We start from the raw sequence: 19,255 nt of genomic DNA, 5'->3' as shown, positions 1-19,255 counted from the left end.
TATCCTGTGGCAATACCAAATTCAATACTACCTACAGTCTCATATTGATCCTCTTGTTTTGAGCCTTTGACATCTTGTTCATCTCAGTCTCTGACACCATGGTCCTCCCTGCAGCAATCAGCCTCGTTTCAGGACATACTCAACAGAAGGCCTTAAGCTACTGCACTGCCCATATCTGTGCCATTGTTTCCTTCCACATCCCAGTGTTCTTCTCCTTTTTTATCACCCATATTTTGAGAGTGCCAAGATTCATCCATCTTGCCACATTATTGTGCCCAATGTTTATCTGCTTTTGATCCTCACAATGAATATTTTGCCTGTGGGGTGAAAATCAAGAGTATATGAGATTGTGTTGTACGAATTCTTTCAGGTCTCAAGGACATCAAATTTCATAACATAAGAAGAAAATACTTGTATGGGTGGGATAAAAAATATATTTGTATGGGTTTAGGCAGAAGCCATTCCAGAAGTAGTTACATGGTTTTGTCAAATGAATATGATGCATGATCCACACTCATTAATACAGAAATCATTGGCATGCCAATCATCCTCAATAGGAATTTTATTAAAAGAATACTTTTTTATAATTCAAGTTTCATCAACATTATTTTCCATGAAAGAGAGAGAGAGAAAAGGAGGAATGGAGTGAAGGAGGTGTGAGGATGGTCTTAGGCCTCAGCCTAAGCAACTCCATTTTAAAAACTCCAGTTTGAAACCTGCAGTCTCACCAGGCATTCCTAAGGGAGCCCTCTGGTATGGCCCTCAGGCACAAACAAGTTACTTCCTCTATCATGATAAAATCAGAGTGAAGCCTCTGGCAGGCTGCCCTCACCAGGTAAGAGGGAAAGGTGCCTGATAAGAGGGAAAGGTGAAAATCAGGGTGGGAACCATCAGACCAGATGTTCTAACCCCAGGGTAAATTATGTCAATGAGAAATCCAGTGGTAGCTGATAAGGATTGAAGAGGGGTCAAAAGCTCCCAAATTTAGTATAAATCATAGAACAAATGAACAGATAATTCAGCCAGCTAATACTGATGCACACAAGCTGGAGAGCCTGATGAGGACCTGGACTGACATCCCACCACTTGTCATCATTTGCCTGATCCTCTGCATGGTCCTCACTGCTCTCAAACTCTACAACCACATCTTAACCCTAGTGAAAGCCACAACTTCTCCCTATGACCCACTCCTCAACCAGTCCTCAGCTCCACCCCAGGAGAAGCCTGCCTTGGTTCTTGACCTGATCACCATGGTTTGAGTGAGTGTGCATCTGCTGGACTTAAAGCCTAAGGCTTGAGACTTTTGATCTGACACAACTCAGCATGCAGGGGAAATGTCTGTCATTAGCCTTTCATAATTAAGTGTGTTTGCAGTACTTAGAATTAATTAATCTAGAATTGTTTGCTATGAATTAATTAATCTAGAATTGTTTGCTATGAATTAATTAATCTAGAATTGTTTGATATGAGTGGATTATGTCTATTGCAGAGCCTAGCATTAAGGATTGTAATTTTCTTGATTAAGAGCCTATAGAGTAAAATTGTACTGAGTAATCTGAGTAAATAAAGCATTGAAAGGGGCAGAAGCAAGTGGACATTTTTTATTTCCCCCCTGGACTGCATAAGTCTCACCTTTTGCCCATCATGGCAGGAGGGAAGAAAGAGAAGAAAGGAAGGATGGAAGGAAGGAAAGAAAAATGAAAAGAACAAATTGGATGCTGGAGCAATCATCCGCAAAATTGAATCTTATGAAACTAATGATCTTGGGCCAGATGATCCAAACTGCTATTTTCAAATAGCAAATGGAGTTTCTGGATTAATAACTGTGATTTAACTCTGGAAAACATGCACAGTATTTTCTCATTACTCCCCAAATCTTCAGTTTTCCCAACAACTTCTTAAAGATGGAACCAGAAATTGTACTCCAAAATCAGTCCTAAAATGAGGTGGAGGTCAGTGAACCTCTTATGAGAAAATATGGTGACTGGTATCTGATTAGGTCACTCCCAGCCTGAGCCATGCACATATATATTTTTTTTCTTCTGAACTAACAGTTTGTCAACTTTCTTTAAGAAAGCTTTAAAAAATGCACATTCTGAAGGAATAAGTAAAATTATTACAAATTTATGAATCATTTTAATACATATATTTTGATAGGTTAAGGCTTATGGGCATGAGAAGTGATGGTTACTTTTTTACCTTTGAGCTAAAAATGAAATTAAGTGAATTACTTGAATATTTTCTGTATACTATTCAAGGTCCTAATAAATTATCATGTAGGTGAGAACCAAAAGTAATAGTCATCCCATAACAATGTCAACATACCATAGAGAATTAAAGAGCTGATTATTTTTTTGTCCAACTTGCAAGAATCCATGTTTCTTTTCTCTTTTGTTTTGTTTTATTTGTTTGTTTGTTTTGGTATTAGGGATTGAACTCAGGGGTGCTTAACCACTGATCCACATTTCCAGCCCCCTTTTTAATATTTTCCTTAGAGACAGGTTCTTGCTGAGTTGCTTAGGGCCTTCTAAATTGCTGAGTATGACTTTGAATTCACAATTTTTCTGCCTCATCCTGCAGACTCCCTGGGATTACAGGCAAGTGCCACAATCCAAGGCCATATTCCTCTTCGGATACTATCAGAAAACTCAGTCAGTGCATATTCATTTTTTAAGATGCATGAATATGGACTGACTTTCTAAATACTTGTTTTATAGCTAATATCCATTGTTTGTACAATGATAGGTGGCTCACTTTCAACTCAATTGTTTTCTTAATGCATTTAAGTTATTATCTGTAGTTTACTTCTTGCATTTGGTTACTTCAGAGATTTTCATAATATGTCAGCAGAAATAATTTCTTAACCACACACAGATTATGAAAAACTATGTTTTGTCAGCCTATCACCATTAATGATAAGATGATGAACATCTTGCCCACAGATGCGCTTGTGCAAGCACACACACATTCTATTGTGAGCCTGGAGACATTTTATTTAGAATATATATAGGAGTGGGCTTGCAGGGTCACAGTCTATGAATATTATCGCTAGTGGAACAGCTTTTAAGTGGTGGTCAACAATTTTCAACACAAAGTATGGAGCAAGAAAACTAAACTCAATTTTTGAAATGTTGAGGAAAAATTCTGTCAGTTGGCATTATATATCCAAATAAAACATCATTCAAAAAGGAAGATAAAATAAATATTTATTCATATAAACAATAGCTGAGAGGTAATATTATAGTATGTTATTTAGAGTATAGGATGATAATTACTGATTATTGAATCAGAAGGGAGCATTATTAACCTGATAAAGGCTATGCATTTTAAAAAATCTATAGCTAATTTTGTAATTAAAAATAAAAATAGTAAAATATTTCTCCTTGAGAATAATGGTTAAAAAAAAGCAGTCAACTGATGCCCCATCATTCAACATTATAAAAGAGACCCAAAGTAATAGAATAGAACATAACTACTACAGAGATATGACATGTTTGTGCATTAGAAGAACCAATATTTTTTTAAATCAATTATATATTTAACATGAAGGGGAAAATACAAAAGCATTAATAATAATATTATATACAATCCTCCATTAAGAAATGTACAATATAAAAGGATATACACTGTGACATTAAGAATTCAAAATGTGTGTGTGGGGGTGGATGTAGTTAAAATGTACAGGTCCTATGGTTGTTGTGATATAATCAAATTAGTTTTTTTTTTCAGTGCTAGGAATGTAATTTCCATTTAAATTTTTATCTGTTCTTTTTTAGTTATTATACATAACAAAAAATGTATTTGACATATCATGCATACATGGAGTAGAACTTCCTATTTTTGTGGTCTTATATAATATGAAATTACACTGGTTTTGTATTTATCTATGAACATAGAAAAGTCATGTCCAATTTATTCTACTGTCTTTCCCATCCCATTTCCCCTCCTATCCCCCTACATCCCCTGTCCAATCTTGTGAACCTCCACTCTCTCCCCACTGCCTGTTGTGAGTCAGCATCGGCATATCAGAGTGAACATTTGACCTTTGGTTTTGGGGACTAGTTTATTTTTCTTAACATGATATTCTCCAGTTTCATTCATTTACCTGCAAATCCATTATTTCATTCTTATTTATGGCTGAGTAATATTTCATTGTGTATATGTATCACAGTTTCTTTATCCATTTATCTGTTGAAGGACACATAGGTTTGTTCTACAGTTTAGTTATAGTGAATTGAGCTGCTATAATCATTGATGTGGCTGATTTTAAGTCCTAGGAAGGGGATAACCAGATCTAATGATGGCTCCATTTCAAGTGTTCCAAGGAATCTTCAAACCACTTTCCATAGTATTTGCATCAATTTGCAGTCCCACAAGCAATGCATGAGTGTACTTTTACCCCCTCATTCTCACCAATATTTATTGTTATTGTAGTCTTGATAATTGCCATTCTGACTGGAGTGAAATAAAATCTGTGTAGTTTTGATTTACATTGCTCTGTTAGTGATATTGAACATTTATTTATATATTTGTTGACCAAACATATTTCTTTTGTAAAGTGTCTGTTCAGTTCCTTTGCCTGTTTATTAATTGGGTTATTTGGTGTTAAGTTTTTTGAGTTCTTTGTATATCCTGGAGATTAATGCTGTATCTGAGGTACAGGTGGCAAAGATTTTCTCCTTCCTAGGAGAAAGATTTTCTAGGCTTCCTCTTCATAGGAACCAAAATTTTTAATATGCCATTTTCTCACAAATATATTTGTAGATTAAATGCCATCTCTAAAAATATTTCAGCAAACTTGGGGTGGTAGACAAAAATACAGATCAGTGGTGGAAAATTATTTTAAAAATAGGAAAAAAAATACTGAAAGAAAAACCTCCAAAATGCCAGATTCTGAGATGAAAGAGGAGACATTACTATGAATCTTACACATATCAAAATGTTTAATATGGAATATCTTAAGCTTTGTCAACAAATAGTTCATATTAGATTAAGTGGGGAAATTCATTGACAAACATAAACTATAATAACTAATGCAAAAAAAGTAAAAGAGAAAATAACTATTTAAATGAAATAGAAATAGAAGGCATAATCAAAAAAGTTTTTAATGATTTCATTGGTCACTCTTTCAAGTTAAGAAATTATTACTACAAATCTCACCAAACTCTCAGAAAATAGAAGATACATTTCATCACATTTCATGAAACCAATTACACTGAACTAAAATGAACTAAATCATTAACGTTTCATAAATATGGAAGAAATTATTCTCAATAAAATATTTTATAGGTCACAAATAGCAATTCATAAAATGACCTTTTCATTTTTGTTCCAAGAACATAAAGCTGATTACAATTAGAAAGTAAACCAATTAACCACATTAATGGAATAATAAGAGCTTAATATGATCATTTCAAAAAAGACAGAAAGATAAGTTAATAAAAATTAAAACACCACTGCTAACTAAAGCAAGAAAACAAGCAGACAAGCAAAAACCTCCTAGAAGTGGCAACAGAATCATTCTTCCACAACCCAATAAATGGCAATTAAAAGCCCCACATCTAATATTCACTTTTTGTTAATATAACCAATGCTTTTCTTCTATAGTAACAAGCAGGTAAGGAAGCCCTTTGTACCACTTTCTGTTTGATGTTGTACTGAAGAATCTACACAGTGTAAAAGATAAATTAAAGGCATAACACTAAAATATATTTATTTGCATATGACATTGTAGAAAATACTCAGAAACTGTTAGAATCAATAAATGATCTTAACAAGTTAACAGTATAGAAGGTCTACAGTTAACAATCAATTGCATTTGTAGTCAATGAGCAAATGATTGGATACATTAAATGTTCTTAATAGCATCATAGATACTTTGTAATAAATTCATAAAATTTATATTGTGAAATTTTAAAATACTGCTAAGATAAATTATGGCAACTTTAGTAGTGAAAAATTTCATCTTTACGGATTTAAACTTTCAACATTCTTCAGACATCTACCTGATCATTGCTTATCTGTAGATTCAATGCAATTCAAATCAAAATTCTAGGAAGCAGCCTTAGAATGTTACAAGTTGATTGCATAATTCACACAGAGATATAAAGTACCAAAAATAGCACAAATGAACTTAACAAGTTGAATAAATTTGGAGTATTTAGACTAACATAATAAATAAAGACCTTGATGAAGTTACAATAATCAAAAGTGATATATTGATGTAAAAAAGATAAATAGATCAATGTAACTACCCAGAAGTCCCCAAATAGACCCACATAAATATAGTCAATTGTTTATTGTATTTAGATGAAGGCGATTCAAGGAACAAAAGAAATATTTTCAATAGCTGTTACTGATAAATTGAGATTCATATGGAAATAAATGAACTTCACTAACTTACACCATATAAAAAATAATTTATTATGCATTTATCAAAGAATACAATGAAACCAAGTTATAAAAATATGAAAACAAATATTGAACATTTTATTGTCATAAAAACCCCCACAGATTACAACTCAGAACACTTTAACTTGAAAGATAAGAAACTCACATTAAGTTCTTTAGGTAGTGGTAATGAGCAATGGAATGTGAACTAATAGTATAGCAGGATCACAGGGTTTATTTATTACTCTTAATGAGCAATCAAGGAATTTGTTGAGCAAGAACAGGTGTGCTAACCTTGAAAATAAACATGTAAAACAAAGGGAATCAATGAAGAAATACATCAAGAAGGAAAGATAAATGAGATAAACTCCTGACAAGGTCTACTGGTATCCTTACAAAGTAAGGATTTATAGCTATTGTTTCTCAGTGTATACTAGAAGGAAATATTCTTTAGTAGCACAAGTGTACTAAGATGAGTTTTTTTATTCAAGCACCCACATTAACATAGAATTGACTTGTAGATGAAGCCTTCCTGAATAAGATAATCACTATGATAGTTCTGGAGATGTCCAAGGAGGCTCAAAAACATCCCTACCCAACTCATGTTCATAGGAGTTACAGTCTGGCGGGCCAAAACTGCACAAGGTGGACTCCAGTTCTCAAGGTAAATATCAAACAACAATAAATTTGAAAGTATCATAGTTTCCTTTATCAATCTTTGCTCAGAGACAACCAAATTTCTTTTGGGAGTGCTCTTAGCTTGAGCTTTATTTTCTTTTCACTACATTTTTACTCATAACCAAATTTTCTTTTTGGATTTTCATTTCCGACTTTATTATTATTTATTATTTTTAACATTAATTCTTATTGTCCTTTTGTCAGAACACAAGAACTGAGGTTTGGAACTTCAATTCCCCACTCTCCTGTAACAGCAAATGTTTCAGGAGAATAACCTTTTGAAGTTCAAAAGCCTGTCCTGTAGATGGCTTGAATCAATGCCGCCATCTACAGGACAGGCCTTTGAACTTCACCTTCTTCATCTCCCAGCTTTAATGGAGATGGTATCTAATTTAGCTTCCAATATCTTCTGCTTTGGACTTCTCTGTGTAATATTTCCTTTGTACAAATTTTCTCCATCTCTCACCCATATTCTGTCTGCCTGTATCATCTTGTTGCACTTGTTCCACTTTTCCTGCAGTCAATAACCACATAAGCACCATGGATTTTCTGGCTGGCACTCTTATGCTCTCTTCTTGTGGGTGTGCATGTGTGTGTGTGTGTGTTTGTGGCATCTTTTTCAGCAAGGTTACTAAGGTCACTGCAGTGGCAATGACAACGTCTCTATCACTGTGCCTGTTGTCTTATGGCATATACCTGACTCACATCAGGAAGGACATTAGAACATATCCTTTTAGAGAATCAAGAATTGGGAGGGTAATCAAATCACCAAATTTTTCTACTTATGAATCAACTCACTGGGCACTAGAGAGTTTAAGATATCTCAAAGCTGATAAATATTTTCTTAGTTTTTTATTCTTCCCTTCACCAAAAGTTTAGTTTTTGTTGTAACTGTATAGCAACCCTGCATGGCCACTATGTTTGTTCCCTCATGTCTCTCATTTAAAGGAAAAGCTGAATGACACTATAATCCTTGTTCCTCTTTTATGGCATTTATTCCATTGTTATTTTCAGACTTGCTATGTTTCCAACATAGTGACCCCAAATCCTCTACTCCCTTTCACATTTCAACATCAGATTTATGCTACTCCTAAAATTCTGTACAAAAATAATTGAGGGTCCCTTTCTCAGGTTATATCAATTTTCTGTTATAAAAATATTGAAGATGTTTCTTAGTGTAAATAATAAACTTGAATAATAAAGCTTTCAATAAATTAGTCTTAAGTTGTGGAACTTGGACTATTATGATAGAATGAGTTCTCAGGAATCACGTAGGGATACCTCCTGGTTCTGGGCTTAAAATGGAATAAATGGGAGGGATGCCTTCATACATTCATTATTCTTTTTCATAAGTATTACTGAGGGAGCCCCTGGGGGCTCAACTCTGACTTAATTTGTTTTATAAATGGGAAATCAACTATTAGATAATATTTTAAAATTGGCAACAGGCACAGGGACTTCTTGAGAAGATCTACTCTAGGTAGTCTCCCAGGTTTTTATAACTGAGACCTGGAGAAAATTTCAGGTATCAGTGAAAATAGTTAAAGAGGGATAAGACACAGGTGCAATTATTGGCTATGGCTCTCAAGGTTTACCCCTTTCCTCCTCAGAACCCTGGATCCCCTGAAGACATTTTTTATTGTGCAAACAACCAGGGCATTAGAAGAATGATTGCTCAAATAAGGGAAGGGCCACAATTATTCTTTTTTGATTTAATGTTGCAGAGTGGCCATTGGAGAAATCACTGCCCCAAAGGCCATGGGGGCCTTAGATCAGATGTTCTCTAAATGATGGCTCAAGAATTAGGAGGACTTCAGAATCATCTGGAGCCCCAAAGCGTCACCATTGGTGGGGCTGAATGGATGGTAATTCTGGAAGTAGGAAATAGTGCTATTAAATTCCTTATGGGTGCCAACTATAGTGTTTTGCCACCATTTCCTGGATCATTTTCTGCTAATTCCTGTTCATTATGGGAGTGAGCAGAATACCCAAACTAAGGTAATTTTCTCTTCACCTATGTGTAGTTAGAAAGATATAATGTTCGTTCATTTCTTTTGGGGGTGATGGATGAATGTCCACCTCCATTATTGGGTAATGATATCTTAACAAAGATAGGAATTTTTCTAAATTCTCTACTCAAGGCACCTAGTTCTTCCCTTTTAATAGTGGCAGAAGCAGTTGAACAATAAGAACAATTGGTTGGGGCTGGGGATGTGGCTCAAGCGGTAGCGCGCTCCCCTGGCATGCGTGCAGCCCGGGTTCGATCCTCAGCACCACATACAAACAAAGATGTTGTGTCCGCCGAAAACTAAAAAAAAAAAAATAAATAAATATTAAAAAATTCTCTTTCTTTCTCTCTCTCTCTCTCACTCTCTTTAAAAAAAAAAGAACAATTGATTGATGCTACCTCGTTGGGTATTCCCCTGCAAGGGAATGACTGGATAGAATAAAATTACAATGATTAACACTAGAATGAAGGAGGAGATATACTCATTACAAATCACCACCCTTGAAGATTCTCACCCCATCCTGTGTGATTGGTGGAATTTGGGTTCCCTTTAAGTGAAGTGGGCTGGCTACACAATAAAGCTAAGAAAAAGAAGGTGACAGAAAAACCACATGACATTTGAAAGCAAGGGCAGGACAGCTCTTCAACCCTAGGAATTGAGCTTCCACACTAAAAAGACAGTGAGAGCCCGGGTTTGCTTTATTTATATGTAGGAAACATCACGTGCATTGCTCAATCCATTAAGAAAGCATCAACAGCATTTGATAGGAAAAGACATACATAGGCTGAAGGTGAAAGGTTGGGAAAAATCATATCACTCATATGGACTTCGGAAACAAGCAGGTGTGTCCATACTCATATCAAATAAAATAGATTTCAAGCCCAAGTTAATCAAAAGGGATAAAGAGGGACACTACATACTGCTCAAGGGAACCATACACCAACAAGACATAACAATCATAAATATATATGCCCCTAACAATGGTGCAGCTATGTTCATCAAACAAACTCTTCTCAAGTTCAACAGTCTAATAGACCACCATACAATAATCATGGGAGACTTCAACACACCTCTCTCACCAATGGACAGATCTTCCAAACAAAAGTTGAATAAGGAAACTATAGAACTCAATAACACAATTAATAACCTAGACTTAATTGACATATATAGAATATACTACCCAACATCAAGCAGTTATACTTTTTTCTCAGCAGCACATGGATCCTTCTCAAAAATAGATCACATATTATGTCACAGGGCAACTCTTAGACAATATAAAGGAGTAGAGTTAATACCATGCATCTTATCTGATCATAATGGAATGAAACTGAAAATCAACGATAAAAGAAGGAAGGAAAAAGCATACATCACTTGGAGAATGAACAATAGGTTACTGAATGATCAACGGGTTATAGAAGACATCAAGGAGGAAATTAAAAAATTCTTAGAGATAAATGAAAACACAGACACAACATATCGGAATCTATGGGACACATTGAAAGCAGTTCTAAGAGGAAAATTCATTGCGTGGAGTTCATTCCTTAAAAAAAAGAAAAAAACCAACAAATAAATGATCTCATGCTTCATCTCAAAATCCTAGAAAAAGAAGAGCAAAACAACAGCAAAAGAAGTAGAAGGTAAGAAATAATGAAAATCAGAGCTGAAATTAATGAAATCCAAACAAAAGAAACAATTGAAAAAATTGACAAAACTAAAAGTTGGTTCTTTGAAAAAATAAACAAAATCGACAGACCCTTAGCCATGCTAGCGAAGAGAAGAAGAGAGAGAACTCAAATTACTAGCATACGGGATGAAAAAGGCAATATCACAACAGACACTTCAGAAATACAGAAGATAATCAAAAACTATTTTGAATCCTTATACTCCAATAAATTAGAAGATAGTGAAGGCATCGATAAATTTCTTAAGTCATATGATCTGCCCAGATTGAGTCAGGAGGATATAGACAACCTAAACAGACCAATATCAATTGAGGAAATAGAAGAAACCATCAAAAGACTACCAACTAAGAAAAGCCCAGGACCGGATGGGTATACAGCAGAGTTTTACAAAACCTTTAAAGAGGAACTAATACCAATACTTTTCAAGCTACTTCAGGAAATAGAAAAAGAGGGAGAACTTCTAAATTCATTCTACGAGGCCAACATCACCCTGATACCTAAACCAGACAAAGACACTTCAAAGAAAGAAAACTACAGACCAATATCTCTAATGAACCTAGATGCAAAAATCCTCAATAAAATTCTGGCGAATCGGATACAAAAACATATCAAAAAAATTGTGCACCATGATCAAGTAGGATTCATCCCTGGGATGCAAGGATGGTTCAATATACGGAAATCAATAAATGTTATTCACCACATCAATAGACTTAAAAATAAGAACCATATGATCATCTCGAAAGATGCGGAAAAAGCATTCGACAAAGTACAGCATCCCTTTATGTTCAAAACTCTAGAAAAACTAGGGATAACAGGAACATACCTCAATATTGTAAAAGCAATCTATGCTAAGCCTCAGGCTAGCATCATTCTGAATGGAGAAAAATTGAAGGCATTCCCTCTAAAATCTGGAACAAGACAGGGATGCCCTCTCTCTCCACTTCTGTTCAACATAGTTCTCGAAACACTGGCCAGAGCAATTAGACAGATGAAAGAAATTAAAGGCATCAAAATAGGAAAAGAAGAACTTAAATTATCACTATTTGCAGATGACATGATTCTATAACTAGCAGACCCAAAAGGCTCTACAAAGAAACTATTAGAGCTAATAAATGAATTCAGCAAAGTGGCAGGATATAAAATCAACACGCATAAATCAAAGGCATTCCAGTATATCAGTGACAAATCCTCTGAAATGGAAATGAGGACAACCACTCCATTCACAATATCTTCAAAAAAAATAAAATACTTGGGAATCAACCTAACAAAAGAGGTGAAAGACTTATACAATGAAAACTACAGAACCCTAAAGAGAGAAATAGAAGAAGATCTTAGAAGATGGAAAAATATACCCTGTTCATGGATAGGCAGAACTAACATCATCAAAGTGGCGATATTACCAAAAGTTCTCTATAGGTTTAATGCAATGCCAATGAAAATCCCAACAGCATTTCTTGTAGAAATAGAGAAAGCAGTCATGAAATTCATATGGAAAAATAAACGACCCAGAATAGCAAAAACAATGCTAAGCAGGAAGTGTGAATCAGGCGGTATAGGGATACCAGACTTCAAACTATACTACAGAGAAATAGTAACAAAAACAGTATGGTACTGGTACCAAAACAGGCGGGTGGACCAATGGTACAGAATAGAGGACACAGAAACCAATCCACAAAACTACAACTATCTTATATTTGATAAAGGTGCTAAAAGCATGCAATGGAGGAAGGATAGCATCTTCAACAAATGGTGCTGGGAAAACTGGAAATCCATATGCAACAAAATGAAACTGAATCCTTTTCTCTCGCCATGCACAAAAGTTAATTCAAAATGGATCAAGGAGCTTGATATCAAATCAGAGGCACGCCTTCTGATAGAAGAAAAAGTTGGCTACGATCTACATACTGTGGGGTCGGGCTCCAAATTCCTCAATAGGACACCCATAGCACAAAAGTTAATAACTAGAATCAACAAATGGGACTTACTCAAACTAAAAAGTTTTTTCTCAGCCAAAGAAACAATAAGAGAGGTAAATAGAGAGCCTACATCCTGGGAACAAATCTTTACTCCTCACACTTCAGATAGAGCCCTAATATCCAGAGTATACAAAGAACTCAAAAAATTAGACAATAAGAGAACAAACAACCCAATCAACAAATGGGCCAAGGACCTGAACAGACACTTCTCAGAGGAGGACATACAATCAATCAACAAGTACATGAAAAAATGCTCACCATCTCTAGCAGTCAGAGAAATGCAAATCAAAACTACCCTAAGATACCATCTCACTCCAGTTAGATTGGCAGCCATTATGAAGTCAAACAACAACAAGTGCTGGCGAGGATGTGGGGAAAAGGGTACACTTGTACATTGCTGGTGGGACTGCAAATTGGTGCAGCCAATTTGGAAAGCAGTATGGAGATTTCTTGGAAAGCTGGGAATGGAGCCACCATTTGACCCAGCTATTGCCCTTCTCGGTCTATTCCCTAAAGACCTAAAAAGAGCATGCTACAGGGACATTGCTACATCGATGTTCATAGCAGCACAATTCACAATAGCAAGACTGTGGAACCAACCTAGATGCCCTTCAATAGACGAATGGATAAAAAAATGTGGCATTTATACACAATGGAGTATTACTCTGCATTGAAAAATGACAAAATCATAGAATTTGCAGGGAAATGGATGGCACTAGAGCAGATTATGCTAAGTGAAGCTAGCCAATCCCTAAAAAACAAATGCCAAATGTCTTCTTTGATATAAGGAGAGTAACTAAGAACAGAGTAGGGACGAAGAGCAGGAGAAGAAGATTAACATTAAACAGGGATGAGAGGTGGGAGGGAAAGGGAGAGAAAAGGGAAATTGCATGGAAATGGGAGGAGACCCTCAGGGTTATACAAAAGTACATACAAGAGGAAATGAGGGGAAAGGGAAAAATAATACTTGGGGGACAAATGAATGACAGTAGATGGGGTAGAGAGAGAAGAGGGGAGGGGAGGGGAGGGGAGGGGGGATAGTAGAGGATAGGAAAGGCAGCAGAACAGCACAGACACTAGTATGGCAATATGTAAATCAATGGATGTGTAATTGATGGGATTCTGCAATCTGTATATGGGGTAAAAATGGGAGTTCTTAACCCACTTGAATCAAAGTGTGAAATATGATATATCAATAAATTTGTAATGTTTTGAACAACCAACAATAAAAAATTAAAAAAAAATAAGCAATGGACTTTGAACTAATAACATAGGGGTTTATTTAAATTGCTTTAATGAAGTAACTTGTAGAACAAGTAACTTGTAATCAAGTAACTTGTAGAACAAGAACAGGTATGCTAACTCTGAATAAATGTATAAAACAAGGGAGTAAAAAAAAAACAAGGGAGTCATCTAAGAAATATATCAAGAAAGAAAGATCAATGGCCCTAACTCCTGACAGGGTCTTCTTATGTCATTATAAAGTTAGGATCTATAACCATAGCTTTCTTAGTATATCATAGAAGGAAATTTTCTTTAGTTACACAGGTGCATTAAACTTAAGTCTGTGTTGTCATTGAACCCAGTACAGCATTAACGAAGAATTGACCTGTAGATGAAGCCTTCTTGAATAGGATGGTCACCAAGATAATTCAGGGGAAGATCATATAGGGTCAAAAACTGCCCCCCCCACCAAATGTGAAGGTGTTTAACACCTGATTGGTGAAGACTGCAGAAGGTGTACCACTGTTTTTATTTTATTTTACTTTTTTAACTTATATCTGACAGCGGAATGCATTACAAGTCTTATTACACATATAGAGCACAATTTTTCATATCTTTGGTTGCTACCTGTCATTATCATCCATCATGACCATCTCGAGTCAAAGAGGCCAGGATCTCTGCATGTAGTTATAGCCTCACTTTCTGCAGAGAAAAGATATAGGTTGTGGCTAATGTGCCCATGACCAAGTGCACCAGGCTTGTCTATTTATAATTTGCCACTCATTTCTCTGCCCTTGATTTTCTTCTTGATGACACTCATCTCTCATCAAAGCCATCTATAGGACCTATCTGTAGGCAGAACATATATTATATCAGGATTTAGAAGCTGGTTCTCTGAGTCCTACTTCTCTTGAGCTTTTCACAATTTTTGGATTGTTTTGTTTTGTCTTGTGTATTTTTCAGTGGTCATGGAAAATTGGTATTTTTAAACAAGATTTTAAAAATATGTTTCTTTTTATTTACTTATATGTGGTGCTGAGGATCGAACCCAGGGCCGCCCACGTGCTAGGCAAGCACTCTACCGCTGAGCCACAACCCCAGCCTGGATAATTGATTTTTAAACAAATCTTAATAACTTTCTTCCATTCAACTAAAGGGAAAAATATATCTGGCCACATGAGGACCCAGAAGATGGGGAAATGCTGGAGCCACAAATGATGTAAGGATGGGAGAGGAGTAATGGACAGCACAAGACACCCTGGAGAATGTCTAGGACAAAGCCACTGGCCTGGGGAAAAGGATAGAGAGGGAAAGTCAGGACGAGACTAGGGACAGAAAAATTTGAGGATTCTATACTGTTTGGCTAAGATATTTCTCAACAAGGGTTGTATCTCTGATGCTTTCCTGGCATGATCACTCCAGCCAGGAATTACTTGCCTCCCTGATTCCCACACCTACACATTTGGGAATAAGAGTCTTTGGCAAATTCAATTTACTAGGCCTCAATCTAGTGCCATAATTAGATTTTGAGTTCTTCAGTAAATTTTAATGTCTATATTTAAGTGGTTATTGTAGTGGAATAGGGCTACCCATCATTCTCACTGCCATAAGAGAAGCTATGATCTATTCATTCAACAAATGTTTCACACAGCACAAGGTTATTGACTGCAGTCCTCAATGTTCCCATTAGATCTTTCCTTCTAGTTCATCCCTATTTGCAACTTTGTACCTTTTGACCTATGCCTCCACATTTCCACCCCCTACCTTGATCCTGATAATCATGATTTTATTTTCAATATCTGTATTTTGACTTTTTAATAAAAGATTCTACATATAAGTGAGATCGTGCAGTGTCCTTTTTTTCTGTTTCTGGATTATTTCACTTAGCATATGTCCTCCAAGTCCATTCATGTTTTAGCAAATGGCAGGATCTCCATTCTTAAGACTGAAAATACACACACACATAAACAGACACCACTTTCTTTATCTGTTCATCTTTCTATTCAGCTTTAACTGTACCTTCTCTCTCTCTCTAAGCTCCTCCAGACCTTGCAAATATTCACCATTCCCAGAATCCCTAAAATCAATCAGCTTTATCTCTTGGGAGCTCAGGGCAAACTCCAGAGTCAATGTCAAACATAATAGAAATGGTGCCTTTATGTTTCAGGGGAGAATCAATTCTGGGCACCCTGGGGGCCTTTGCTTTGATTATTTAATGGACCACAACTTGGATCCTGGGGGCAGGAAAGTAAGGAGATGAGTTTGCTCTCCATAACCAACATAATGTTTGCTAAAACACACATGCACACATATGTACATGCTCACCCAAGCACATTTTCAACAGATGTCTTGGACAAGCTGCCCACTCTCTCACTACCTCACTTTCAGGTAAGTAGTTCCAGGTAAGGGTAGACTTCAAGTTCACATTCCCATTGCCTGCTCCTTGAGCTCAACTGTTGAGTACCTCATTCTTCATCACCACTACAAAATCTTCACCAAAAATAACCCCACTACCTCTGATCTTATATTTACTAAAAATGTGTATTTTTAAATGTTTGAATACAGGATTCAACATAACTTTGAAGTTACATTAATTTTAAAAATTTGTTGCTAAGTTTCATCTTTTATTTCCTGAAAGGGGGAATTTTGTTGATTATGTTTCATGTTTCTGTTCATATTTTTGCATATATTAACCTCTATTTCTTGGTAGAAATAGATTAAATTCTTCATTTATTCACATACATTTAATAACCAAATTTTATTAACATATAATTAATCAGTCTAGCCTTAATAAAACATTGATCATAAAACATTCTCTTAGATACTGATGCTGTTGTACTACATTATTATTGCTGTAATATTATAGTATAGTCTTATACTACATGACATATACTGTCAAAATTTCAGAACCATTTTTGTGTATCTTATCATTCTAATCCTTGTTTTCCACTTTGAAGCTCTTGATTTTGTAATACTGAAGTTCAGGTAGTGTCTTTATTGCTCCCCTCAGGTACTTCATCAGGGTGCTGCCATGACTACTTGCAATGTCACAGGCCACCCTTCTTTCTTCATTCTCCAAGGCATTCCTGGGATGGAAGACAAACACAAATGGATATCTATTCCCTTCTCCTCCATGTACTTCATCACTGTGCTCGGAAACTGCACCATCCTCTTCACCATTTCCACAGAGCGCTCCCTGCATAAGCCCATGTTCCTACTCCTGTGCTTATTGGCCCTCACAGACCTGGGCATGTCGACAACCACCATTCCTAAGGTACTGTGCATCTTCTGGTTTGGCCAGAGTGAGATCAGCTATGAAGGCTGCCTGGTCCAACTGTTCTTCATCCACTCCATCTCTGCCATGCAGTCAGCCATCCTGATGACCATGGCTTTTGACTGCTATGTGGCCATCTGCAAGCCCCTGCACTATGCCACCATCCTTTCCAATAATCGCATTGGGGTCATTGGCCTAGTGAGTTTGGTGAGAGCCATCCTCTTCATTCTCCCCATGCCCATCCTCCTCCAGCATATGCCCTTTCATGCCAACCGTGTCATCCCCACCACCTATTGTGAGCACATGGCTGTGGTAAAGATGGTATGTGTGGACACCACAGTCAACCGGATATATGGTTTGGTGGTGGCCCTGCTGGTTGCTGGATTAGACATCTCTGCGATAGCCTCATCTTATGTGCTAATCATCCAAGCTATACTGCGCCTCTCTTCTAAGGAAGCCCACCACAAAGCAGTCAACACCTGCACCACACATATCTGTGTCATGCTTATTTCTTACACGCCTTCGCTCTTCTCTTTTCTTACACACCGCTTTGGCAGAGGTATTCCACCCCACGTCCACACCATTCTTGGCAATCTTTACTTCCTTGTACCTCCAATGCTCAACCCAATTATTTATGGAGTAAAAACCAAGGAATTTCGGGATAAAGTAACTAAATACAGTTGTTGGAGGAAGGAGCCTATAACAATTGCCCCCAGGCAGAAACTTATTTGATAATCCAGCAGTTGTGGGTTCATGGAAAAAAAATGTTAAATGAATGCCGTGTAGGGGGTAATTGACTAGAGATAGAAACATGTTATGCCAGTAGTTTAGCTGATGGGATGTTTATATTTGGACAGAGAGCTAAGGGGCAAGACAATTTCTTGGGTTCAGTAACTCCAAAGCAAGGCAATTAAGCCCTGTGAAATAAAATAATGACACCTGCTTTCTATACCTGATAATCCTTGAGCAAGTTATACCTGATAATATATGTAAAAAGCATGTTGAACACCAACACACACAAAATACATGTAAGATGGGGTGGAATGTTTCCATATGGAGAGAACATAAGAGCAGACAATAATTTGCCCATCACTGATGAATTGTATTCTGTCTGCCAAGGCAAGGCCAAGGTGCGTGTAGACTTGGGTGAGTGTTTGTATTTGTGTGTTAAGGAGAGGGTGGGAAGTGGAGAAGTTTGTCTGAAGGGAGTGAGAAGGGACAGGGAAAGTTTGAAATTGAATTTAGAGTCACTATTTTATTGCCCCTACTGAAGAAGCATTACATCTGGGCAACTGGACTTGCCACTTCCTTGTAGACCTAGGGAATGTATACAGGAAACACAATATCCAATTTCCAGAGAAACATCTGAGGAAAGTGGATAAATAGGAAGCTCTTAGAATGAAAATGTTGATATTCATTTTAACTAAATTCATAGTTGTACAGACTCCTAGAGTCAGTTCTTCTGCTTGTCTCTGCTAATTCCAGCATCTGAGAAGAATCTTCTTTGAAGACACAATTCTGAGAACATTCTGTTAAGGGTTACAGTTATGTAACTATGAATTGGAAATTATTATGAAGTGGTATATAAGAATTGTCTAATTTAACAATCAATGTGACTGAGCACAGACCTAAGACTTCCTTTGGGATCAATAAAGGGTTCACCTTTTGAGCCCACTCCACAGATTTTTTTCTTAATTTTCCAACTTTTAGTATCAAAAAATCTATTTTTATTAATAAAAATAAGTTTTTACAACTATAGTTATTTCAGGTTGCTTTAGAAGATATTCTTTAAAAATACATTTAAAAGACCCCTGGTAGAAAAAGAGCTTCTGCAGGTATGCATAGTTCCAAATCTTTACTTCTCCATGAGTCTTACTTTTCACAGAGAACTAAATAAGAATGTTACTACTACTATTATTATTTTGCTGTCTATTTTTTTGCACTGTTGTTAACGACATATGTATATTTGGCAAAGCATTCAAATGTGGTAGGATATATAGTAAAATGAAAAAGTCTCTGTTT

The 19,255-nt window shown here is 36.3% G+C and overlaps 1 protein-coding gene across 1 annotated transcript; it reads left to right on the top strand.

Moving 5' to 3' along the window:
* The first annotated feature begins 8,858 nt into the window (after positions 1–8,858).
* Positions 8,859–17,965, top strand: LOC124091117 (olfactory receptor 52P1-like). Its single transcript, XM_046442089.1, is given in 3 exon segments — positions 8,859–8,933; positions 16,945–16,977; positions 16,979–17,965. Coding segments are annotated over 3 exon segments (1,095 nt in total).
* The last annotated feature ends 1,290 nt before the right edge of the window (positions 17,966–19,255 follow it).

This window comes from Marmota monax, unplaced genomic scaffold, assembly GCF_021218885.2.
Source record: "Marmota monax isolate L192 unplaced genomic scaffold, Marmota_monax_Labrador192_F-V1.1 WCK01_AAM20220418_F8-fsc00068, whole genome shotgun sequence".
NCBI classification, from domain to species: Eukaryota; Metazoa; Chordata; class Mammalia; order Rodentia; family Sciuridae; genus Marmota; species Marmota monax.
Note: the sequence above shows the minus strand (reverse complement) of the source record. Positions and strands in the feature narration are given on the sequence as shown.